This window comes from Prinia subflava, chromosome 16, assembly GCF_021018805.1.
Source record: "Prinia subflava isolate CZ2003 ecotype Zambia chromosome 16, Cam_Psub_1.2, whole genome shotgun sequence".
In the NCBI taxonomy this organism is placed as follows: Eukaryota; Metazoa; Chordata; class Aves; order Passeriformes; family Cisticolidae; genus Prinia; species Prinia subflava.
In genome coordinates, this window is record NC_086262.1 from 8,981,268 (window position 1) to 9,007,624 (window position 26,357).

Consider the following 26,357-nt stretch of genomic DNA (forward strand, 5'->3'; position numbering starts at 1 on the left):
AAAGTAGTGTATAATATTGTAATATTAAATCTTTGTTCTCTGAACTCAAAGATTTGATCTTCATTATGAAGTTATAACTCTTCCCCCTTCTGAATTTGAGACAGGATTTACTTGTCCTCCTTTTTACAGTTTGTAATTTTCACTGTTTTATTCCTGTAAAAAGTCATTTATAACACATGCAAATGCTTATTTTATCTGTGCTAATTTATCAGATTTGGCTACTCAATAAAATTAATTGAAAGAACTCATGCCAGTCCATCACTCCTTTCTTATAAATAAAAGTAGAATAACATATTTAATCCAGTGAGATAAATACCATGTTGGTCACAGGAGCCAGCTGACAGTGATGGTTGGAATTTAGCCTTCAGCAGCATTCCAAGATGGTGATCAATTTTATTTTAGGTAATCTTGTATTTTCATTTAACATCCCATTATTTCAGCAGCTTTTTTTGTAAAACCCATTCCATCTTAATGCTTGCAAATTTTTTTGAGATGTTTTCACTGCTGCCTCTGGCCCATCATAGACTAGTTAATACATGAGCTTGGTAGTCTGACTTCTGTATTTAACTGGTTTTAAATACAGAATTATTTCATTCAATAGGGTAGAAATATTAACTGAACTTTGTCAGCTGTTTTTTCCCAATGCATATATTACATGTCCTGCTGCTGCTGGCCTGCAGCACTGCTGTTGTGTCCTGGGGCTCAGCCGGCGCTGACGGAACCTCTGTGCCATTGGGTTGGGTTGGGCTTTGCCATGGGGCTCTTCAGGTAAGGGAAGAGTAATGTAGTAGTTTATCATGGCACACAGGGAGACGTGTAACGGACTTTTAGCGTACATAAAGATGAATATTATGCCAACTGTATCTTATTGGAAAGAAGCCAATATGCTCCCTGTTCTACAACGGTGGTCGCTTTGGCGTCCTCGAGAGGTGCTTGTCTGCTGGTGTTTCCTCAGTGGAGCGGTGCCAGGGTCGGAGGCTGTCCTGTGTGTGCTGCGGGGACAGCCCCTGCCCTGGCTCGGGGTGTCACTGTCACCCAGGTGCCCTCAGCGCCACCATCGCCCCTTGCCGGCCTTATTATGACGTCACTTCCGAGGGCGGGGCGGCCATCTTGAGTGCGGGCTCCGCGCCGTCAGAGAGGGACGTCCTTCTGCCCCTAAGCAAAATGGCGGCGCCCGCTTCAGCGGCCGGAGGCGGGCGGTGCCGGCGCCTGCGCGCTGGGCGGGGCGGGCCCGTGGTGCCGGGCCTGCGGTGCCGGGGATGGCGGACGGCGGCGCGGGAGCGGCGCCCACACCGCCGGGGCCCCCCGCGGGGCTCTCGGCGTCCCAGCGCCGCGCCGAGCTGCGCCGCAGGAAGCTGCTCATGAACTCGGAGGAGCGGATCAACCGCATCATGGGCTTCCACCGGCCCGCGGCGGGCAAGGGTGAGCCCCGTGACGGGTGCGGCGGGGCTGTGTGAGGGCTCCGGGGCTGCGGTGACGCCTCGGCCTCTCCGGCCGTGACCGCTGCCCGCGATCCCTGGTGAGCAGGAGCGGCTGGTTCCCCGCAGGGGCAGGGCCGGCTGCCTCCCCGCTCCTTCAGTGCCGCCCTTCGTTCGTAGGGATGCTTCAAGCAGCACGACCTGCCCTGCTCCGTGAGGGACCCGCCCATAAAATCCCTGTACCGTCAGAACGCCGCCACTTGGGCCCGGCACTGTCCCTAGATAGCGAGCATACAAGCTGTCATTTCACTGCAAGTAGTTTTTTTTAGTTGGAGAAACGATGAGCTTCCCCCATGTTTTTAGTCAGTAGCTGCTGGTTTTCATAGCTGGCTTTTTATAGCAAAGTTATCTCACATTTGGATAGTGACATAGATGTTTCTGGTTGGCATGCAGAATTTTCTTGCAGAACCATATCCTAGGTGGCACTCAGTTATATCTCTGTACATTCTTTAAGTGGGCTTTCTTGTCAGTAAGGAGTTCTCAGATTTCGGTTTACAGTGATGCCCAGAAGCCATGAATCAGTCTGATGTAACACTGAGAAGTACTCCTGAAGTGTTAGTTCTTGCTCTCTGGTAGGATCAGGCACATTCTTGATTTGGCTTTTGTTCTCTGCCATCACCTCCCTCTCTGTAAGATGGGTCTTTGGGCTTGATAAAGAACAGGTTAACACTGCCCTGTCTCTGACAGCAGACAGCAAGCTAAAGTGCACTTCTGTTGTCTGCTTATTTGTCAAGAATTAGTGTTCTTCTAGTTGATTCACTTTCTGCAAATCTTTGTCTTTTTTTAATGTTGGTCCATATATTTCCATCTTTCTGCTTGTGCGTGCAGTGCTGTTGCTTAAGGAAGTTCTGTATTTTCATTTCTCCATTGCAGACTGACAGCTTCAACTTCTGACCTGCATTGCACAGTTTTATGCCTTGTGTCTGCTCTGTGAAGAGTGCCCTCTTTAATCACAAATCTGTCTTTTCTCTTGGGAAACAGAGACCCAGGATTCTGATCCAGTATAGCTGAAGTGTTCCACATACCCAGCATAACTCTGTGTTTTTATTTTTCTTCCTTAGATGACGAAAGTCACCCAGAATTAAAGCTTCAGCACGAGCAAGATAAATCAAACTCCCTTCCCATTCCTTCAGTGTCTAAGCGGATTGTGCTTGGTGATTCTGTGTGTAACGTGACAGGCTCGGCTGACCACGCAGGCAGCGTGGCAGAGCTCAGGGGGGACAAGGACTTGTTTGGGAAAGGCCCAGAGCTGGTCAGCGAGGGGACAGGAGAGCTCCGTCACCGCCAGAGGGGAGAGCTGCCCGCTGAGGCTGCGGCACGGCCACCGAGACACGGCCTGGAGCAGTACCTGTCCAGGTTTGATGAGGCTCTGAAGCTGAGGAACCAGCTGATGAGCGAGAAGCCAAGCCAGGAGAACGGGAATGCTGCGGAGGAGTTTGACTCTTTCCGCATTTTCCGACTGGTGGGATGTGCTCTGCTCGCCATCGGGGTCAGGGCTTTTGTGTGCAAGTACCTGGTGAGTTCAGGGACACAGTCCTGCTGGGCTTGGCTGGTTGGTGCAAATTACTGGGGAATATCTGGGGCTGAATTCTATTGTAATGACCAAGCTAGGAACTTCAGGTGCTCTTTACATTTCCAAAAATTGTATAAAACCTAAAAAAAATTGCTGAATTGTATGAGATTAATCTGCTGCCAACACACAGCCACTGTGTAACCACTGAGAGCAGCACGTTTGGTCTGTTATATTTCAGGAGCAGATGCACTGGAATAGTTGTTGCACCTTAAGTCTCCTGCAAGCTTATCCCCATCTTGGTGAGCATATAAGTCAGCTGCTCCTCTAGTTTGGGGTCTAGAAAAGAATAATAGAGTAGAAATAGAGTTCCCATCTGCGGAAGTGTCCAAGGCCAGGTTAGATGGAGCTTGAAGCAACCTGGTCTTGTGGAAAGTATCCCTACCCATGGAAGGGGTTTGGAATGAGGTGGCTTTTTAGGTCACTTTCAGTCCAAACCATTCTGTGATTCTAGGAATAATAGTTGTACCAAGATAAGTAGATCCTACTCATTTATCAGCCTGGGAAAAGGAGTTCCTCAACTTTCCTAGTGCCTGTCAGAACAACGGCACAGAGATGTGAGGCGGGTACAGCCGTCCAGCTCCTGGATCCCTGGGTTTAGTTTTCCACACTGGGCTCAGTTTTACACTCTGCTGCTCTCTTCTGCCATTTCAGGTCTTTATGCTCAAAGAATATAGGGCAGAACCTTATTTTTGACATGTAACTTGTCTGCTTAGATTTGTAGTGTTCAAGAACAACGTTGCTCTGTTCCACAAATTAATTTTTACCTACTAATTTAATTTTATTACTTAGGAAGCATTAAATCTTTGTGTTTCTTTGGTATTCCAAGTTAATTTTTATATCTTCTTTTCTGCTCCTTCAGTCAATATTTGCACCATTTCTTACTCTACAACTTGCTTACATGGGACTGTCCAAGTACTTTCCAAAGGTAATTTTTTTTCAGAATTAGATTATTTGAAGTGTTTTCAATTTAAACTTGTGTTTAGATTATATTGTTTTAGGACCAGTGCATGTGAAGTATTCGTCCCTTGTTTTAAACGGTAGAGTTGAATGACCAATGCTGATAGTTTATACTAGTTTTTAATCTTTCCAGATATAGTCTAGAATCTTTTTTAAAGTTGCAGTGAAAACATGGACTAGCAGCTTGTGTAGCTTTAGCCTAATTAAAAGCATCTGACCAGGAAATCCAGGTAGTTCTTTCATGTCTTCAGGGAACTTGCTTTTCTTCTAGACCATGCTCTTCCCTGGTTATACTTGTTTTGCTGAGTAGCTGTTTTGCATGTAATATCTGGATGAAATTTGGGAGAGTGTTTGCTAAAAAATGAGGCAGAACATTGAGTTTTAAGGGCTCTGCATTCCACTGAGAATTGGTTTGAAAGGCAGCTTGGAACGAGACATTTATTTGTGTGTGCAACTTGCTGCTTACTAGCAAGATTTGCTGTACCACTTGCTTTCTGTATTTACAACAGGTAATTGTGCTGAAGCATTTGTTAGGCTGATGATTTTGTCAGGTCTGTGGTGCAGAGTGGGATTGAATGATGTTCAATCCATAGTTAAAAGGGGAAATTTGCATTTTAAAAGGAATAGTAGATTTCTTGTAGAAAATCGGACTAAATCAGTAGTTGTTTTGTAGTTAAGTATATCATAATAGTCATTCTAAACTGATGTGTCACAACACAAAACAGTAAAATTAGCCTTGGATTTGCATCAGCTCATCTGCTACATCATCTTGATCTTGTTTGTGGTCTACTTATAATCAGCTCTTCAGTTTCAGAATTCAAAGAGGTGGTTCCTTTACACAACTTGCTTTTACTGCAGTTAGACCTGGGTAAGGTCAGTCCCTTTGTTAACCTTCATTTTTCTCCCATGAAACACAGAAATATTTTTGAAATCTTAATTTAGAATGGATTAAATTAAAATATCCAGCAAAGTATGATCAAATTATTAGAATTTTCAGCCACTGTCACCTTTTCTTGCCTGTCAGAATTGCATCCTTGGGATTCCTTATCTTAAGGATGGAACAGCTTTCAAAAGGTTTTGGAGCATTTCAGAGTTCAGAGGATAAAAGTGCCGAATTAAGTTGTTCTAAACCAGAAACAGTTGGTTTTCAACTCTAAATAATTTTTCTATTAGAAAACTTAACAGTATTTATGGGGGTTTGAGTGACCTGGTCTGGTGGAAGGTGTCTCTGCCCATAGCAGGGGGTTGGAATGAGATGAGCATTAAGATCCTTTCCAACTCAAACCGTTCTGGGATCCTGTTTTTTTGCTGAATAGTGTGATGAGATTAATCCAGATCTTACCGTGGAGATGCCAGACTTGGCTTCTTACACCTAGATTTCCCTAGATTTCCCTGGGAATGTTGCCCCTCATGAAGGAGCAGCTGCCCAGCATCACGTCCTAGCCTGCTGGGAGCAGCAGTGTGAAGGAGGCAGAATATCCAGGGTGTGTTTTGTCTGCTGTTAACCAGCCTCTCACTGGCTCTGCTGGATCCAGCACAGCAGGGAAAGTGCTGTGACTCCTGGAGCCTATCTGGACACAATCAATCCAAACCTGCTACTCCTGCCAAAGAATTTGGAAAGTGTAACATTGGCACAACATTGGTGACATGTAAAGCAGAACTGGATTAGAAGAAGTAACATGATACTGGTTTTTCTTCCCTTTTAGTGTGAGAAGAAGGTGAAAACAACAGTATTGACTGCTGCCCTTCTCCTGTCTGGAATCCCTGCAGAAGTGATCAGTCGCTCCATGGACACCTACAGCAAAATGGGAGATGTTTTCACAGACCTTTGTGTCTATTTCTTTACTTTTATCTTTTGCCATGAACTTACTTTAGTTTTTGGCTCTGAAGTGCCATGATGGCTGTAGAATTCCACACAGTAGCTACACTAAAACTTTCTGGACTGTGTTCCTTTACCATCTGACTGTACAGGCAGGTCTAAATATTCATTAAATTTGTTACCTGTTGGAATGCTTGAAAGGGGCCTTAAATCCAGTAATTTTGGGAAAGGGAGAGCAGGGTCCCTGACTGCCAGTTGTGTTGGTTCTGTTTATTTAAATTCTGTGTCTATGTATTACAAATGTGAAGGCTAGGATGCAAGTGTCAGTGGATGATTTATTTGCTTTAGTTAGATGATGCCCTTCTCAGCCTCCTTCCTAAACATTTACAAAGCTGCCTTTGTTCTTTTCAGTGAGAACAAGAAGAGAATTCCCTTCAGCAGAGGCGTATATATGTGTATATCCTGTATAACTAACAAGACCTGCTCATTTTTTGGTGTTTCCATTTTTTAAAGAAAAATCCCTGTATTCTCTTCAAATGTTCAAGTTCAGAATGTTGAACCAAGTAGCTGCTTCTGGAGAATGTTGGTGAAACTTGCCACTTCGATGTCCTTATCCTTGGCTTGCTATACATTACTTGTGATTGTAATTAATTTAATTTGATGATTATTGTGGAAAAGAGCTAAGCAAAACCAACAAGAAGAAGGTTCTGGTGCTTATAAAGGTCAATAATCAAAACGTAAGAAGAAAGAACTAATTGCATCTGTTTATGAGTTTCCAGCAACCTAATCCTAGTGCAGCTCACACCTGTGCTTTCTGATACCTTTTTTTTTTTATGTTAACAGTTCATCTCATGAGAAATTTTATATATAGGTACCCCACCTGCAGTATCAAATCTTTGCTCTAGTGTTAGTAAAACTTACAAGGGAAATGGTTTTGTTTTCAATCTCTTAGGAATTTTGCACAGTGAGAGGGAGGGTCATTCCAAATAGCCAATTTAAATGCTGATAATCTCTGAAAATCTCTATTGAAGCTAAATTTGGTAATGTTTTCTGCTTGTTTTCTGTTTAAAATGTGGGCTTTCAGGTAGTATAGGCTGATGCCTATTTTTAGCATGATAAACCACATATTTAACATGGTATTTGACTGCAGAGGTTTTTTTAGGGAGCAGATGTGTTTGACTGTACCTCTCTAAATGGCCCAGCTTTCAGCTGATTATTCTCTGTTAAAGCTTCCTCCTGTAATTTTAGTGATGCATTTCTGACTTTTAAATTAGATACATTTGTGCCCTGAATACAAGAACCTTATGTTTTGATTTGACCATTTTCACGGAGTTTTTTTAACTGGTTCTGTTACAGTGAATGTTACATTACAGATGTACAGGGCTGAGCTGCACAAAATTCTTAGGTCTGTTAGCACAGATATTAATTCAGCAGCTTTAAATTTATTTATTATGATAGTAATTTCAGAAAATTGAAATTACAGTAATTTAAGTTTGAGATATGTAAATAATGAATTTGCTCAAAAATTTCTTGTTCTGATTATTTATATGCCCAAATGCAATACAAATACATTGGAAAAATCCCTATACCAGTACCTGCAAAAAGCAGCGGATTTTTAATCCTCACCGTAAAAACTTTAATCAGGTAAATACTTGTGCATGGGAAGAGCAAGGAGGGGCTTGTGCTTAATTAAGAAATCCCGATGAAGAAACGGCGATCAAGAAACGACCTTTGACCAAGAAACCAATCTCCTTTATTCCGTTTTTACCTTACCTCTGTTGGTGTACATGATTCTATTTAATGTTTATTGCCAGACCGATTGTTTTCTATTAAAAGCCTATTTGTTACCCGCCTCCTTGGCGCTGCGTGCGGCCGGCGCGGGGCGGGCTGGGGTTCGTGTGCCGGGGCTGCGCTGCGCCCTCCGCCCGCCGGGGGCGCTGGCGGGCCGGCGCTGCCGGCGGGCTCTGGCCGTGCGGGCGCGGAATGGCCGCCGCCGTGTAGCGGGAGCGCCGCCGCCATGGGCCGCGAGTCCAGGTGAGGGAGCGGCGCCGCCGCCCGCCCGGGGGCCGCGGCGCGCTCGGGGATGGCGGCTCGCTCGGGGGTGGTGGCGCGGTGAGGCGGCCGTGACGGGACAAAGGGTGGCGCGGGCTCTCCCGGCCGGCGGGTGCGTTGAGGCCGCCGCGGCAGGGCCTGGGCCTGGAGCCGGCCCTGAGGGGCAGGGCCGGGGCCTCGGGGCTCCGGGCGGGGGCTGAGGGGCCGCAGGTGGGTCGGAGTTGTCGGGGTTCACCGGCACCGACCTCGCGGCTCCCGGAGCACCTCCGGCCTTCGCGGGTTGTTCCAAAATGCCATCATTAGCCACGTAGGGGGGTTAACTTGGTTTAGACGTTTTTGCTTGTGCCTTTTGTGTTTATGCAGGATTACGTATCTTTTGCCCTCTCCCAGCTGATATAAAGACCTGATTAGGGTTGTGAGCAGCTCGGCAGTAGTGTGCTCCTGTGCTGCGTGTGTCGGGCCAAGCCTGTGTTCCAGATGATGGGGAACTGCTCACACCTACCAGGCTTTAAACCGATTCCACAATTTGCAAGTGCTGCCGGGCATACGCCTCTGTCTCGTAGCTTTATCAGATTTTAACACTAAAACTGACGCGACAGTCCCCACGTGCAGTTGTACTACAATGTAACAGCTCCCAGGTCCATAACCGAGTTTTACACCGAGAGAGTCAGATGACTTGAAATTTTAACAACCACCTTAGGCTCAAATTAGTGATCTAGTCCGGGGCTGGGGACTCCCACAGATCTATCTAAATCAGCTGCAGATGAGCTGGGACAGCAGTGGGCAGTACGGGGCACCGTTAGTACCTCCTGCATTGAAAGCCAAGCTCTGGCACTCCAGCCAGCACGACTCCATTGCTTGTTACAGTATAGCTTTTCAGTATACCTGAAAAGACAAGATTCTTCTATTTGGGCTAAAAATAATGTTAAAAGTGGGTTTAAACTTGTATTATTTTTCTCTTTTAATATACGAAAAGTTTTAAAACTGAACAAATGGTAAGAGGGGGAGAGTGAATGGTGGGTGGAGAGGGATGGGGGACTCTTATGTGCTGGGGTTGGTGTGAATAAATGTTCCTCATTCTGGGGCTTCTGCAACCTGAAATCATCTTATTGGCTTTATTGCACAGTATAGAGGGAAAAAAATAATAATGAAAATAGTTCTCTAAAACAAATTTATTAGAAAGAGAGAAGTGTAGAGCAGATCCCATGGCATTTTGTGATGGAGATGGAAAAGAAATTAGAAATCTCAATGCTGATGGATGTTCTTTCCACTCATCCGTTAAATATTCACAGTCAAGGTCCCTCTGTGACTTCTACACTCAGCTGAAGAGTTTCCTAGATAATTCCTAGCCCTGCTCTGCCCCACAGTGTGGTTGGGATAAGAGCATTAATGAGGGGAGGAAAGGAGTCACCCATCCCATCACACACCCCTCAAGCGTTGCTGACTTCTGACAGTTTCTGGTGTGATGTTTGATATTACAGAATGTCCACTGATGTCAGCTTTAAAGGCATTGACCACAGCTGAGTGACATCCTCAGGGGTTTATATTCCTTTAATTCCAGTCTGACAGCTTTCCCACTGAGCAGGGGTATAGTTTACCTACCTTATGTGGGTAAACATTTATTGTATAAAAAGCAACCAAGAGCAGTTTTGTTCGCTTGATAGATTTTGGGATAGCTTCAAAGAGCCTTCAGCTTTTCCTTTATATAAAATGGAAATCAGTGGATTCTGAAACCAAAGTTGTTCTTGATGTTCTGGTGTTTTCTCATGATGTGCTTATAATAGTACTCTAAAACTAAAAGAAAATCATGACCAAATAATCCTTCTAATTTCAGCATCATTAAGAGACATTTAAAAAGTCCAAGGAATTCAGATAATTTTTTGCTTGCTTGACCCCCTGACAAACACCCTTTCATTGGTTGTGGTGCTCACGCTGGCTGTGTCACGCAGGCATTACCGGAAGCGCTCGGCGTCCCGGGGCCGCTCCGGGAGCCGCTCCCGCAGCCGCTCCCCGTCGGACAAGAGGAAGCGCGAGGACCGGCGCTCCCGGAGCCGGGACCGCGACCGCCGGCGCGAGAGGTCGCGCAGCAGGGACAAGAGACGGTCTCGCTCGCGGGACAGAAAGCGTCAAAGGTGAGACAGCAGCTCCGGTCAAAGTATCTAAAAGGGCCTGTCTGCTGAATATTGATGTTCTCCCTCCCCAGCTGGTTCCTTTGCTGATGTCTGTGATGGATTTCTCTATGCTTAAGGCTTTTTGTTTATTAAATGCGTTCTGGCTTGCTGGTGCTGGAGTTTAAGTTCTTAGTGGTCTTGATTGATTCCTTTTACACCTGTTCCTTAATGGAAAACTAAAGTCATACTATGAGCATGTCCTAAGTAAAGATGATTTTGTTGCACGTCAGGCGTTCAAGGAGTAGAGAAAGGGAACGGAGCCGAGAGAGAAGACGATCCCGGAGCCGAGAGAGGAGGCGCTCAAGAAGCAGGAGTAGAGGGAGGCGCTCTCGATCCTCCAGTCCAAGCAAGAACAGGAAAACAGAAAACAGGTATTCTTGTGTTCTTGGCTTTAGAAATGTGTAAAAGCTTACTGCAGGTCATTGTCTTTTGAATATATCTTGATGAGGTTTTCAGATATAATTGCAAACGGCGTATGTTAAGGCTCTGCTGTAAAATGAGTGGGAAGTCTGTAAATGGTAACAACAGTCTATATACAGCATAAGTAGTGATGGCACTCTAGAAATCATGACAAGCTGGAATCACAAAGGCTTTGCGAATAAGTGTATGTTTTGTAAATTAGCTAAAGGCAATTTTATATTTATTGTCATAAGCTAGCACAAATTTGGTTTAGATGCTTTCTTTTAAATTGGAAGCAAGTAAGGATAATAAAACCTGTGATAAATGGGTTTTGTATTCAGTGCAGTTCTGCCTCTTACATTTGCATTACATGAGTAGCTTTTCCCAGGGAGAAGGATTTTTGTCTGTCAGCCAGGACATTGTGTTTGGGGGGTGCTCACATTTCCATGGCAAGATGCTACATCACTTTACCTTTCTCTAGAAATTCCGCAAACAGGAAATTTGTTCTCTTTTTTCTAAATGCTGACTTCAAGGAGGTGTAAAACAAAGCACAGAACAACTGGAGTATCAATTGTAAGAGCTCTCAAAATGAAGTCTGCAAAGAAATGAGAAAAGCATGTGAATTGGTGGATTGGGTTAGAGTCTACATTACTAGTAGTTAGAGGAAGTAATTCCATGACATGGAAAGATTGTCTGGGAAGCAGTGTGTTTTGTGAGGTGTTTGAAAACATAGTAGGGTGATGATAGCTCTGTTTCTGTCCAGAATATATGTATCCTTCCCCTGAGAAAATCTGTAATCTAAGAAACCTTTGATATTACCTTTCAGATCAAGGTCTAAAGAAAAGACAGAAGGTGTGGAAGTTTCCAAAGAAAAGAAAAAAGACAAAGATGACAAAGAGGAAGAGAAGGATAAAGATGCTACCACAAATGCTGTGGCCACTGAGGTAGAGACTTCTAACATTTGTAAATTTAAAAGATAAAGAATTTAAACCAGGTTGTTTGTGGACGTCTAGTCTTCTACAGCTTGCTCACTCAATAGTTACATTTGTTTAAAGAAGTATAGGCTAAAGCCAGTGGCCATTATTTTTCACTTTTTGGTTGTTTTTTGTCAGAATTTTGATCAGAACAAACTAGAAGAAGAAATGAGAAAACGAAAAGAAAGAGTGGAGAAATGGAGGGAAGAACAACGCAAGAAGGCAATGGAAAACATTGGAGAGCTAAAAAAAGAAATTGAAGAGATGAAACAGGGGAAAAAATGGAGTTTAGAAGATGATGATGGTATTTAACCGCTTCGTATATAACAGAATACGTTCATGCCTAGTAATATTTTTATTACAATATCTTTAAAGTATCTAGTTACTCTTGAGAATGTGAACCTTAAAATAACAGAGCCTAAATCTGGTCATGGTGTCAAATGTTTAAGATACATTTTTGATAAACCAACTGGAGAGATTTGTATGAGGAAAAATTATATAGTAATAACACCGGGCTGTAATTATTTGGGTGGACAATAATTTGACACATGCAAGGACTTCTGTCTTTACCTGTCTTTTATCCCCATCTTTTTCACTCTTATTAGATGATGAAGAGGAAACTGCAGAAGGAGAAAAAGAAGGCAATGAGGTTGAAGATGAGGAGTTAGATCCTTTAGATGCTTATATGGAAGAAGTAAAAGAAGAGGTCAAGAAGTTCAATATGAGAAGTGTGAAAGGTGGAGGTGGGAGTGAAAAGGTAAAATCACTTGGTAAAGATTACTTGCTTTTAAAAGACAAAGATTACTTTGTGTTTTAGTAGCAAAATGGCTTGGGAAGAAACGGGAGCAAGTGCAAAAAAGTGAGAAGGTATATGCACTCAGTGCATGTGTGCTTTAACCTTCATTTCCTGGTGTTTTTATGAAAATGTTTATGTGCATTTTTCTGATAAAATTTCACTGAGGGAAGTGGGAAATAAAAACGCTTAGCATAATGTATCCAGAAGTACAAATACTCTGTATGTTTTTTACAGGGTGGGTTTTGTTTAATACAGTAGTCCATTATTTCTTTAAACATTTTTTACAGAAAACTGGACCAACTGTTACCAAGGTGGTAACTGTGGTAACAACCAAAAAGGCAGCTGCTGAGTCAGAAAAGAAGAAAGGGGAACTCATGGAGAATGACCAAGATGCAATGGAGGTAATGGAAATGCTTTGTATTTCTCTTGTGAACAGTCCAAGTGCCTGTCCTTGCTTGCTGTGTTTGTGTGTGGTGTTGGCCTGAAGGGCTGTGAAGGGTGTGGGGTTTTTGCTGCTTGGGAGGCTGTGGAGGGACAGCCTTGTCTGAGCCACAGCCTCAACACCCTACAGGCCCTGGAGCTCAGCCACTTCAGGTCACACTCTACCAGCATTAGTGGTGCTCCTTCAAAGCTGAGGTGGGCACATCTGTCAGAGCTGTGACTGCAGTGCAACACCAGTCTGCTGGCTGATTGCTTTCTCTTAAGCTCCTCTTACTGTTTCTTTTGTATGGCAGTGATTATTTCTAAATGACAGGGCTGGTAGTTGGCATTGGTGAAGGTGAAAGTGACACAGAACATGGTGAGAGTTAAGGTTTGGGAGAAACATGGAAGAATTAGGGGTAGGAACAATTGGGACTCTTTTGTCCTTGAACAATTGAGAGCACATCTTCATTTTCATGTCAAATACAGTAAGAAGTACCTGTTGCTTCTGAATAGTTTTGGTATAAATGAAAAAGCCAAAGATCTTCATAATTCATTAATTCTAATGTACACAAAAATTGTGATCTCTACAGTATTCCTCAGAAGAGGAGGAAGTTGATCTTCAGACTGCCTTGACTGGCTATCAGACCAAGCAGAGAAAGCTGCTAGAACCAGTGGATCATGGAAAGATAGAATATGAACCTTTCAGGAAAAACTTCTATGTTGAAGTACCAGAACTGGCTAAAATGACTCAAGAAGGTAAAGATAAATATAACCAGAACACCTTGGGTGCTATTCAAGAAAAGAATGGTGGATTTCAGTGTGCTAAGGAACAGCAAATGCTTTGGAATATAAAAAGCATTTGGAGCAACTTGCTGTAGAAAAGTGTTAAATCAGGTGCATCCCTATTGTTGCTAACTTACTATAATTATATATGAGGCTTTGATTGGAAAATTAACCTGAGTCCTTTCAACCTAAATCCTCTCTTTATGTGTAACAAGCAAAAGCTGTTTTTCTGGTAATGATAAAATGAGTCTTTCCTGTTAAGGGACAAAGCAAGAATTTTCTGATCAGGGTATGATAGAGATATGTCAAGTTTGACTCTGTTAAAAGGTAATCTCTATTTCAGAGGTAAATGTGTACAGGCTGGAGCTGGAGGGAATTACAGTCAAGGGAAAAGGCTGTCCCAAACCAATAAAAACCTGGGTACAATGTGGTATTTCCATGAAGATTCTCACTGCCCTCAAAAAGTAAGTAAGCACTCTATGAACTGTATTATCCTTGATTTTTCTCACTGTGTTCTGTCCTATGTCCATGAGAAGGACCTTTTACTCTGCTGCAGAATGCCACATGTCCATGTCTGTAAATGTTACACGTATCAGAGTCATCAGAGTATTTATCACTCAGTGTTGAATTATTGTTATTAACTATTCTCTGCCATTTGTATCATGCTTTTGCTGCTCATTTTGATCTGGATTTTTTGAATGGCACCGATATGTATATGTAAATGTGAATATATAAAAAAAAAATTAGCAAAACCTTGTGATTCACATCTGTCAAGTTCTATTTTGTTTTTTAAATATTTTTTTCCTTCTTTAAGGCATGGCTATGAAAAGCCCACTCCGATTCAAACCCAGGCTATCCCAGCAATTATGAACGGACGAGATTTGATTGGCATTGCTAAAACAGGAAGTGGAAAAACTATTGCATTTCTGTTGCCTATGTTCAGACACATTATGGATCAGAGAGCATTAGAAGAAGGAGAAGGTCCCATAGGTAAAAAGATTTTATTTTCAAGGTTACTATTTCAATAAATATAACCTTAAGTATTTGCTTTAGATGGGATTTAAGTTCTTCACTTGGTTATAGGGAGAAGTGCTTACTAATGTCCATTGATAAATAGCTTCTTCTTTTAGTTAAAGATCACTGTGCTCTCTAATGTTGTTTTGTGATCACTGTGCTGTTTCAGGTTGTTTCAGTAGCACTCCCATGTCCACGTATCTGGCAGAGCTTACTCCTTTGATTTTCACTCTTGGACAAGATTTTTCTCTCCTTCCTCATAATGTCTCAATTACCTTTTCCTTGAAATTACATTCATAAAAATAGGAAGTAAATTGCTGTAAACATCATTACAAAAGATTAATTTCTATTGTGGAAATTACAACATATCTTATATTGCATTGTGTGATGAGAATGTTTTGCTTTTCAGCTGTCATTATGACACCTACACGTGAGTTGGCTTTGCAGATTACCAAGGAGTGCAAGAAATTCTCAAAGACACTTGGGCTTCGAGTTGTTTGTGTTTATGGAGGAACAGGAATCAGTGAACAGGTACACAAAACACATGCCTGCCTTGTCAAAGAATGCTTGGGCATTTTTAGTCAGTGTTTCTTTTGTAGCAAAATTAGTTGCTTTTTCCTTTTCCATTAATTCAGTACATTTGAAGTCTTCATTATGGATTTTCTCTGTGGGAATGGTAGTAATGCAAAAAGCTTTACATGTCATTTAGCCTTAAAAAGTAATGATCCTGTAAAGTCTCAGATACGATTTTTAAAAATTTCAGACTGTTTCTCTTTATGTATGTACTGAGCATTAAATTAAAACTGAATTATTAGTGGGATATAATATTTTGAAAGTTACTAAGAAACTGCATTTTTCTGAGAGTTGTCCTTAAGATAACTGAAGCCAGAAAACTATAACATTGGTTTATTGCATTATCAAATGTTGCATCTTGAAGTAACTTAGAGATTGATTTCAGCAATTTTCCACATCTCCACCCCACCCATTTATGGAAACATCAGGAGTAACCATCTGTGGTGGAACATGGTGTGTCTACTATCACTCATTCCTGATGTAATGCTGACATTTCTTACAGGCTCTTAATTGTATTGAAGTCTCATCCTCATTAAAACTACTTCAGTCAGGGTAGTAACCCTGACTGTCAGGGGTTACTCTTTTTGGAAGCAAAGTTTTCCAAAGACTTGAAGAAATTGCTAATTAAAATCTTTATATAATTCACATCAGTAGAACAGCAGTATTACAGTGTAGCTGGTTTTCTTTTTTGGAAGGTGATACATGTTTTAAAAAAACCTGAAAGAAATCACAAAGCAAAAGCTAATAGATTGTTTACTGTGTTTTGAAATCAGATAGCTGAACTCAAAAGAGGTGCTGAAATTATTGTTTGCACACCTGGACGTATGATTGACATGTTAGCAGCTAACAATGGTGAGTAGAAAACCTTTTCCTTTGGAGAATTTTTTTACATTTGTTGTGTAATTCTAACAAATTCAAAAGATCATGTATTTTGATAAATGGTCTTATGGAATTTTCTTATATCTCTTCAGGCTGCACTATATAGCTGTTGAGAATATATAGCACTAATAATAGGTTTAAGCATATACTGATTTGACTGTTTCTGGGGAGGACAGGAAATACAACATTCTTAAAGAGCTTTTGAGAATGTTTATCGTCGCTAAACTTGAAATGTGCTGCTTCAAATTTTGTGACTTGGAGTCATTTAGATAAAGGTTATGTAACAGTTGCTTATTTCATCTGCCCCTTGGTCTGTTATCCATGTTAGAGTAGCTCAGCAGTTCCCTACTTTACAAGAGCACCTGAGTCTGCCTTTATCTGCTGGCTTTAAAAACCAGTCAAAGAAGCCCTCCCTAAATACCTGCTCAGAAGTAAAAGAACTGACCTTGTATCAGATATTCAGATTGATTAAACTGAGCCACTGCAGCTTTAAGAGGTTTTGTCCTAGTGTAACCATTGCATGCTTATTAGATAAAGTTTTATTATTAAATTATTCCACATCAAAACCTCTACTAAACTGTTGACATTATTTAACTTCTGTGAAAAAAGTACCTTCAAGACATATAGAACTGGGCTTCCAAGACTTAAATCGTCAAAGGTAGGTACATTAATGCTGTTCCCAAGTAATTTTACAAAGTTACTATTTGGGGATGAAAGTGTTAAGATGTTAAATAGATACGTAGATATAAGGAATACTTGCTTTGTTCCTTAAGTATGAATTCCATATCTCTAAAAATGCAGCGCGTAATGTCTTAAATAATTTGAGGATTCAGCTACAATTTGCTGAAGATGAAAGGACCAAATTCTTCTGTAGTTTGGTAGGCACGAGTCTGAGTGATAGTTGTAGCAAATGTGAGAATCTGTTCCATTCAGAGAGCATTTGGCAGTGTCACTCCACAGTTGTGTGGAACTGAAAGCATTTATATTGTTAGAGAGTATGATTCAAAAATCCTTGAGTTAAATCCTTCTCATGAAAGGGAATCTCTTCACTGTTTGGGAAGGGTGCTAGTTATCCTGTCCATGATAATTTCAGAGTGTTCACGGAAACACAACTTGCTTATTTTATTTCAACCTGTCCCAGAGTTTGGGGTGGTTCTTGATTTTAAATTCAGTAGTGTTACTGGGTAGGTTTTAATCTTTATGTAGTCATTTTGAAAAGACTGCTTACTCTGTTTTATGCCTATTATTAGCAGTGATCTAGAACTAGTATGGTTATCCTCAAATAGTTATTCTTAGTTCCAAGGAAGAGTTACAGATTGTGTATAAAGGAAATTTCTGAGGCTGCAGCAGTTAGCACTGGGCTTTGCCTTCCACACATGCGCTGTAATCTCTAATATGTTCTTTTCTAGGTGCCGCTGTCAGATACTGGCTGATGTGGCTCCTTGCTTCAGCTCAGTCTTAGTTTTATGATGTGTTTTGGCGAGGGCAGTTTTCTGAATTTTACAGGTTCTTCTGGCCCTATGATGGTATGCAAGAGAAGAGTTTGACAAACTAAAAGGGCCTTGTGCATACTTACACATTTCCCAGAATGTATGTGTGATTAAAGTGTGAACATTAAAATTCACATTTAGTGAATTTTTAAAAAAATTAATTAATGTTTTTGTTAGATGATAGTGAGATTATATAACATTTTTAAAAAATATATTCCTAAGGGAATCTAGATTTCCATTTGATTTTGTTTCCCATGTGTTTTCTCCTCTCCTTTCACAGGTCGGGTGACAAACCTCCGTAGAGTCACGTATGTTGTACTTGATGAAGCTGACAGAATGTTTGACATGGGGTTTGAGCCTCAGGTAATTCATGACATCAGGGATGGTGCCAGAAGATGCTGTTTTTCAGTCATGGATTTTGCAATGTTACCTTATTACTGCACTGCCAGTGGGTGTTCAAGAGGATGTGCTGCCTATGGACAGCAGTTCAAACTGACTAGCATTTCTGTTACTCTCAGATCTATTATCACATTATTGTAACATCACATTATCCTCACATCTAGTGGACAGTATCCCTGCCCATGGCAAGGGGTTGGAACTGGATGATCTTTATGGTCCCTTCCAACCCAAACGATTCTGAGATTCTATGTTTTGTTTTCAATAAATTCATATGTAGCTTAGATTTTTCTTAATATGTGGGGTGTTATACACACTCATTTTGAATACTTGTGGCCATGTTGTATCCCTCTGTAATTCCTTGATACAGTTGTAGTCTATTTATAAAGTCTTTGATGTCTCTTGATGGCAAGATGACAAGAGATAAGAACAAAATGTTGGGAATACTGCTGACTAATTACTTGCTGAGTGCTTTGGACATCCAGGGCTCTTTCAGTTGTCGAGGGCTATACTGCTCTCCAAAACTAGGAAAATTCCTTTTATTTCTCTTTTGAGCTGTAGAGTTTCTGCTACATTTCCCAGGATTTTTGCTGAGCTGCTGCCAGATTGCATATTGCCATGCCACTTCCTTCTGAATCCAGCAAGTTTTGCCTGTCTCCTAATGCCAGCAGCTTGGTGCCAAGAGGAAATCTGTAAAGAATGTTTTGTAGTATCTGAGGTGCAGCCACCGCCTGACCTTCAAGATGCCAGCTTTGCGGAGTGTGGGATTGAGTTCCAGCACTTGGATACTAACAGGGAGTGTTCTCTCACCACAGGTCATGCGCATTGTAGACAACGTCAGGCCTGACCGTCAGACTGTCATGTTCTCTGCTACTTTTCCCAGAGCTATGGAGGCCCTGGCTCGCAGGATCCTCAGTAAACCCATCGAGGTGCAGGTTGGAGGCAGAAGTGTTGTCTGTTCTGATGTGGAGCAACACGTGGTGAGCATGATACATCTGCCTCGCTTAGCTTCTCATTTGTGTGCAAAAGATTGTTCTCAGCAATGTTGAATATAGACCAGTATACCCACAGAGCTTTTATTTTAGAAGTTTAGTGGCCTTATTAAAAATGAACTTAGGATAAATCAACACCCTGATCTGCAAATGAGTGTGATTTTCCAAAGTTGGTTTGTAGCACTAAGCTGAACAGCTGTTTTACCACTAGCTGTGGGAACAGCCTGGAAAAGTAATCTCGTGTTTCTGATTTTACTTTTGTACATTCTGGATTTCTTTAATGACTCAAGATACAAATTCTATTCTTTCTACTTGGCTTTCATATGTCTTTTTCCAGATTGTCATAGAAGAGGAGAACAAGTTTCTGAAGTTACTGGAGCTACTGGGACATTATCAGGAGAAAGGATCCGTTATCATATTTGTAGATAAGCAAGAACATGCTGATGGGTTGTTGAAAGATTTAATGAGGGCTTCTTATCCTTGCTTGTCTCTTCATGGAGGTAATCTGCAAATTTAAGGATTTGTATCAACTATTCCCAGCTAGGATGTTGGTATCCAGTAGTTAAAAATCACTTAGTTCCTGTATAGTACCAGGCATTACTCATTCATAAGCACATTTTGCTTTGTTATTGGGGAGGATAATTGTCTCTTAAATAGACATGATAGTTTTGTGTAATTACTCTGCATTGTTCTCTGTGAGATGTCATCAGGTGCCAAATCTTGTGTCTGTGCAAGAGGACTGTTACTGAGAGTTAACCCCTCTCAGGGAATATTGCAAACTGCTTGTTACTGCAGAGTTGTGAGTGCCATTGGGGAGTATCGCATGATATTTTCATTTGAGATTCCACAGTAACAGCAGTTGTCACTTTGCTTTTCTTCTATCAAGTAGTAATAGAATGGAAGTGGCAAGAGGAGAAAAATCTCTTTACAATTCTGTCCACCCCAGTGTATTTTAAAACTTACAATATTTTTTAGGGTATTTTATATAAAACCACTAAGTACAAAATCAGTGTTCAGCAGGAATGCAGCAATGGAAGAGGGAAAAATATTCTTCTTCTGAGATTTCGGTTGCCTTTACAGAACTGACAAAGTCTCAGCTCAAGTTCAAAATAGAAAATAATATTAAAAATGTTTTGAGGGTCTTGGTATGGGGAAAATATCTTCTAATAGTGGAAAAAGTAAGTTCATCTCAATAATAGAAGTTAGTTTGGCTAATGTATTTTGCCTTCAAAAATGTGAAAGTATTGAAGGTTTTTTTGCTTGTTTGAAGTTGAGGGCTGTTTTGGCCTGTGTACAAATTCTCGTGACTTAATGCAGTTTTACAATTAACTGATGTGTCTTGCAGGTATTGATCAGTATGACAGGGACAGCATCATTAATGACTTCAAGAATGGAACCTGCAAACTTCTGGTGGCCACGTCTGTTGCAGCGAGGGGCCTGGATGTGAAGCAGCTGATGCTGGTGGTGAATTACAGCTGTCCCAACCACTACGAGGACTACGTGCACCGAGCAGGCCGCACTGGGCGAGCTGGCAATAAAGTATGTACACTCACTGTCTGCATTGGTTAGTACTGGCATTTTTCCCTTCTTTATTGGTTGTTCCAAGGGATAGCTACAGAGGGAGTAGTTTGTGTTGTTGTTGGGAAGAGTGGTTTTAATATGTTCTGAACTTTAGCAATCTGAAATTTGGAACTTACATGTTCTGCTGTCTGAGTGTTCTTTTAAATCCCATTTGTGGCTGAAAGTTTGGGTGTTCTTCACTGTTGGAAATGTGCCCTACTAAATTGATAAGATTTTTATTTTTCAAACTTTTAATCATGACAACACTGGTTGGAAGGAGAGATTTCGGTGTTTACTCTCTTACCCCTGTGTATCACCTTCCTGGGAAATCACATTATTCATTCTACACTTCCACTAAAAAAGAATTATTGCATGACTGTCATGGTTACTTTCATTGACCAGAAATCAGCATCTGTGCAAGGGTGCTGCAATAAATTTAGAGATAGTGTCTTTATTTAAAGATGGTGTCTTTAGAGCTTTTTCCTAATTGTCTCTTAATTTAATTTTGACCAGGGGTATGCATATACATTCATTACTGAGGATCAGGCACGTTATGCTGGTGATATCATTAAGGCTTTGGAATTGTCTGGGAATCCAATTCCTGCTGATTTGGAGAAGCTCTGGGCTGATTTCAAAGACCAGCAGAAGGCTGTAAGTAGTTCTTTCTTCTGTAGGGGGCATTTCATTGTGAAATGCAGCTTTTAAATTTGAAGCATTTTATGAATGTGTTAGGATTTGCTTTTTAAAGAACTTCTAAGTTATTTGTCTAATCCTACAATAATTTGTATAATCTTACAATAATTTTATGCCTGTCAGAACTAGGATTTGAAACTCCTAATGTATGATCATACATGTTTTTGTTTTCAGGAAGGAAAGTTGATTAAAAAAAGTAGTGGATTCTCTGGCAAAGGTTTTAAATTTGATGAAACAGAACAGGCTTTGGCTAACGAAAGAAAGAAGCTACAAAAAGCAGCTCTTGGCTTGCAAGATTCAGATGATGAAGATACAGCTGTTGATGTAAGCACTTGGGAACAGGATTTAAGTTGCTTATGGATTTTCTCAATTTTCTTCCCCAGAAGGTTATATAATACATTGCAGAGTGCATGGATTTCTGTAACTCTGTGACTTTTGTTACTGACTGCATGTATTCTTCCAATATAGCGATATAGCTATGAAGATCAAGATATACAAAGATCTTCAGTGTCTCTTTTTTACTTACTGGTATTTTACACTTAATGTGTGTGGTTATGTAAATGTCACATAAATTATTTGGGATACTAATCTTGCATAAATGAAATAGAACGATGGTCCTCAATTGTGACTATGTTTTAATTTGTTTTAAAGACATATAGTAGCATTTTCTATTTCTAAATCTTACTAGATTCCTTTCTTAATGTTGGATAGATTCCTTTTTGTGATCTTGCAAGTAAACACTGTGTTCAGACTTTTTCCTGATTAGATCATCCTTTTGTTCAACTATAGTTTTGGGCAGGCTTCTACCATTTATACAATATTAATTTCTTTAAGAACATGTAAACTAAATGCCCCTTAGTGTTTCTTTCCTTTTGATGACAAGATTATATAGTGGTAAATGCAGTGATCATATAATTGTTATTTTCTTCAGATTGATGAACAAATTGAAAGCATGTTCAATTCAAAGAAAAGGGTAAAAGACATGGCAGCACCAGGAACATCAAATGCTCCTACACCATCAGCTGGAAATGCAGAAAAATTGGAAATTGCTAAAAGATTGGCTTTGAGAATCAATGCCCAGAAGAATCTTGGAGCAGAGGCACAAGTCATGGTTCCCTTCCACTTTAAGGTCAGGCTCTTTACAGACCAATTTTATTCTTTTTTAATACAGGTTGTTCAGTTCTTTGTTCTGTGGCTGCCATTTGATTTAGTGTTTCTGCACACTAGTAACATACAGAATTGTTTACCTCATTTAGGCTGGGCTAACTCACTTATATAGGATTTGTAAGTGAGCTGATATAAGACTTACTACAGACCATAAATGCTTTGTCTGCCCTGGCAAAGAGTTAATTCATTACTGATAACATTACACAATTAGTTTTGTCAGCTTTGGCAGAGTTGCACAACATCTTTCTCTGCTGAAGCATGAGATGGACATGTGATGTGCAATGTGTTTACACTGAGCTTAATTGTTCTGGAATATCCAAAAATATTTAAGGTGAAAATACAACAGAGCACTAAGATCTTTTCTTTACAGGTGTGAAGGGAGTTGTTGAGAGGAAGGAAGAGCAAAAATCTGGAGAATGTATTTGTTATGTAGACAATTACCTTACATAGAGAGCTTTAATGAAACCCTTACTGGTTTATATAGGACTTTTTTTGGCTACCTTGTTCTCAAATGGACCTGTGCTTTTACAGGATGTGATGCAGCAGGCTACAAATGCTATACTGAGGGGAGGCACAATTCAAGCTCCTACTGTGTCTGCCAAGACCATTGCAGAGCAACTGGCTGAAAAAATCAATGCCAAGCTCAATTATGTACCTATAGAGAAGCAGGAGGAAGAGAAGCAGGATGGAGGACAGAATGAATCTTTCAAGAGATATGAAGAAGAATTAGAGATCAATGACTTCCCACAGGCAAGTAACCATTTTGCTATAATCAAGTTTAAATTACCATTATTTAACAAAACCTCTCTTCATACTTACACCAGTAAAATACTATGTCTCTATTTCTGATCATACCTAATTGACATTACTACATTAACTGTGATTACTTCTCAGGTTATATAAATGCAATGCTTTGGACTTACTCCAGAGAGTATCAGAAAAACAAGTATTCGTTATCAGACAAAAATCTCTTCATCCTCTACCCAGTTCTCCAATACCCAAATCTCTGACCCTGGTGTTTTTTGGAAGGGCTTTACTGCCATGACTGATGCAGCACTTTGTCCTTTTTTAGTACCTGAGTATTTCTGCCATTCAGAATATTGCTGCTCTGATCTACCTCATGTGTTACTTTGAGGATTTATGTATCAAGTCCAAAGTCCCTGTATTTATCTGTGCGGTTCTGTGCACGCTGGCAGAACTAATGGATTGCCATTCTGTGTGATGCCATTCTCCTTGTTGATCCTCTCATACCCTTCACCTTGCAGACTGCCAGGTGGAAGGTCACCTCCAAAGAAGCGCTGCAGAGAATCAGTGAATATTCTGAAGCTGCCATTACAATCAGAGGAACTTACTTCCCTCCAGGCAAAGAACCCAAGGAAGGAGAACGAAAGATTTATTTGGCTATAGAAAGTAAGTATTCTTTTTATGAATGTTTCTATTAAAGCTGTGAGTCTAGTTTTGTAATTAGACATGGAACTTCTGTAGTCGGTGTTTGGACACTCGGGTTACACACTCACTGCAGTTACTTTGCAATTACTGAAAACACTTGTTAATCTTTATATACTTACCAAATGATCCACTGAGATCACAGAGAGGCTTCTCTTCACCTGCCACAGAACTGCAGCTAATGTATGAAATCAGTCTGGAGGAGAGGAAAAGAACAGAGGAAAAGAATTAGCACAAAGAGGTCTGTGCCAGTGAAATAAGGAAGAAAATAGGATTCTGTTTAGGCTGTTAAAGGTATAAGAAATTACATCAACTACTACAACAAAAAACTTGGCAAATGTCATGATGGTTGAGTTTTTCTCAAGAAACCTTTAATCCTCCATATTTCTGAACAATATCATTTATGACTGAAGTATCTTCCTTAGAAGAGAACACAGTCAAGCTTTGGCATTCAGTGCAATAGAGTGTTCTTCACCAAATAGCTGAGGATATTCAACGAATTTTATTGTGCTACTGAAAGTAGACAGCAGTGTTTATTCTGTAGGCTTCATATACAGAAAGTGTTTAGGATTATAATACATATTTTTATCTTCAGGTGCCAATGAACTGGCTGTACAGAAAGCAAAGGCAGAAATCACACGACTTATAAAAGAGGAGCTCATCAGATTGGTGAGTGCAATATCCAGAATGCAGAGGGAAAAGTGCCTTAATAAATGCTGTGTGAGATTGACTTCTGCAAATGTTAATGCTCTGGCATAAGGTTTTAGGAATATCAGGGACTGGGACCTACAGATCTCAAAAACACTGTTTTACTGAACAGCCTAAAAATCCATGGCACTGGTTAATCAGCCAGAACAGGGCTGCTATCAGCCAGCAGATGGAGATGACACATTGACAGAGCTTTTTGAACTAAGACCCCTCAAAGAGTTGGGTCCCAATGAATTTCCTAATTTCAACACCATCAGCTAGGGGAGAGGAGAATTATTCCCCCTCATTTTGATACTTTATATGTATTGAGAGATCTGGTTTGCTGTAGCTTTACAACATACCCAGCTAATAACCTAGTGGGGTTTTATTGCATTTTATTCATTTATCCATCTTCACTTTTAACTGTGATTATCCTGTTCTTTATTTGCAGCAAAATTCTTACCAACCAACCAACAAAGGAAGATACAAAGTTCTATGAGCATTTGGAGTTACCTGTCTGCTACCAGCTGGTGCGTGAAACTTTGTGGCTTCTGTTGTTTTTGCTGTTTACACTGCTTATTGTAAATTAAGAAATTTTTTTATTTCATCTTGCGGACATTTTTTAAACAGAAAATTGATACTTGCTGAAGCATCTTAATTCTCTCCACTGAAGTTATCAGTCTTAAAGCAGACCAGTTTTGGCAGAACATGATTTAATTTAAAAGTGCAGTTTATATACTTTTCATCATAAAGAATATGAAATAAACATTTTGATTTTTTTGACAGTATACTGTTAAGTAAATGAAAGTGTTGGGATTTGTGTTGGAAATTGCTAGAATGTACCTGCTTCATATTGTTGAAATGGTTCACACATAAGTTTATACTGGAAAAATTATAAAACACCCAAATAAAGGCAGGATTTTTCTCCTGATCCATAGCATCTCTCTGGCTGGTTCCACACACATTTATTTCCTGTACAAAAGTCCCCCTAAGGTCAGAGAGTCTTGCATTGATCAGAGTAGAGAATTTTATCCAAAAATACTCAAGGTCTCATTTTAAGATTTTACCTTCATGTCCCGATTTTTCTTTATCATCCAGGTAATAGATAATTCTTCGGGGTCGTTGTAAAGTGAAATGTTTTGTAGCATGACAATAGTTTTCGTTTTTTTCTAAACATCAGAATTTTAGGATTTGATTTTTTTCTTCATTTGGTGACATAAGAATGAAACTCTGTTTTAGTTTAAAAAGGAATTCACAGAAAAAAAAGGAGAAACCTCTTTTGTAATAAAATACAACTTTGTCACTCTTTTATAGTGTTCTTATATATACATTTAATGTGATTATTCCCCCAGGATTGTCATCTTTATTACTGTTGGGCCATGACTTTAAGTAAAAATGTACAGTGATATTTATGAAAGAATTCCACAAATACTATCATTGCAGTCAATAAACTACTGGGACAGGCAAGACCAGTGTTTCTGAGGTCTTACCCCATAACCAGTAGGATTCACCATGGACTCTACTAAGCATTTAACTCCTCTGCTTGTCTGGAGCTGAGGCAGTAGCAATTTGAATTGTCTCATTCTAGCAGCTGCAAGACTTTCAAGATGATGACTTTCAAAAGGACTTTCATAGAAAGCTTTTCTTACCTGACACATTGAGAAAGAAATGTGTCATTTTAAACCAGCTGTGTATATACTGCTTTAACCCTGGTGGAGACAAATCATACAATCTGCATCATGGCTGTATAAATTCACGGCTTTTATTTCCAAACTTCAGGTATTTTAAGTGACTCTTTGTGTTTGCATCCCACTGTGTGTTACCCTGTCAGTGTACCTTATTTGCAGTACAGGGAAGAATCAAAGGAATGACAATGCCAGCTTAACAGTCTCCTTTTGGGGTAAGAACACTCCTGAATACTTGCCAGTATTAATACACGGGGCTGAGAGAAGCAGCACACTAACACTTCTCAAAACAGAAATCCTAAACGAAAGCTCTGTGATTACATTTAAATACATTGGTTTTCCTTCCCTTA

General features: G+C 40.4%; 2 protein-coding genes across 3 annotated transcripts; both read left to right on the top strand.

Annotated features, from left to right (window-relative positions):
- Positions 1 to 1,207: 1,207 nt before the first annotated feature.
- On the top strand, positions 1,208 to 7,674 carry CAMLG (calcium modulating ligand). Of its 2 annotated transcripts, XM_063413105.1 has the most exons (4): positions 1,210 to 1,422; positions 2,540 to 2,994; positions 3,911 to 3,976; positions 5,715 to 7,674. In XM_063413105.1, exons 1-4 carry the CDS (start codon positions 1,260 to 1,262, stop codon positions 5,904 to 5,906), a joined length of 876 nt encoding a protein of 291 aa, XP_063269175.1. In that variant the 5' UTR covers positions 1,210 to 1,259; the 3' UTR covers positions 5,907 to 7,674. The 2 variants fall into 2 exon arrangements, with proteins under 2 accessions (XP_063269176.1, XP_063269175.1); XM_063413106.1 differs by lacking the exon at positions 3,911 to 3,976 and having other exon boundaries at positions 1,208 to 1,422.
- Positions 7,675 to 7,743: 69 nt separating this feature from the next.
- DDX46 (DEAD-box helicase 46) lies at positions 7,744 to 25,631 on the top strand. The gene is made up of 23 exons (XM_063413104.1): positions 7,744 to 7,861; positions 9,829 to 10,011; positions 10,281 to 10,421; positions 11,276 to 11,393; positions 11,562 to 11,727; positions 12,029 to 12,180; positions 12,507 to 12,620; positions 13,233 to 13,398; positions 13,769 to 13,889; positions 14,240 to 14,415; positions 14,849 to 14,970; positions 15,786 to 15,864; positions 17,662 to 17,744; positions 18,593 to 18,757; positions 19,107 to 19,269; positions 20,115 to 20,308; positions 20,843 to 20,980; positions 21,197 to 21,346; positions 21,954 to 22,151; positions 22,721 to 22,939; positions 23,455 to 23,599; positions 24,231 to 24,304; positions 24,774 to 25,631. The coding sequence occupies exons 1-23, from the start codon at positions 7,845 to 7,847 to the stop codon at positions 24,819 to 24,821; spliced, it is 3,132 nt and encodes a 1,043-aa protein (XP_063269174.1). The 5' UTR covers positions 7,744 to 7,844; the 3' UTR covers positions 24,822 to 25,631.
- Positions 25,632 to 26,357: the final 726 nt, after the last annotated feature.

Excerpts from the sequence above, each read along its gene's own strand:
- CAMLG (XM_063413105.1), top strand. The coding sequence starts at position 1,260 with ATGGCGGACGGCGGCGCGGGAGCGGCGCCCACACCGCCGGGGCCCCCC. Across the intron at positions 1,423-2,539 it reads CCGGCCCGCGGCGGGCAAGG|ATGACGAAAGTCACCCAGAA; the intron begins GTGAGCCCCGTG and ends TTTCTTCCTTAG. Across the intron at positions 3,977-5,714 it reads TGTCCAAGTACTTTCCAAAG|TGTGAGAAGAAGGTGAAAAC; the intron begins GTAATTTTTTTT and ends CTTCCCTTTTAG.
- DDX46 (XM_063413104.1), top strand. Across the intron at positions 13,890-14,239 it reads ATTCTCACTGCCCTCAAAAA|GCATGGCTATGAAAAGCCCA; the intron begins GTAAGTAAGCAC and ends TCCTTCTTTAAG. Across the intron at positions 15,865-17,661 it reads CATGTTAGCAGCTAACAATG|GTCGGGTGACAAACCTCCGT; the intron begins GTGAGTAGAAAA and ends CTCCTTTCACAG.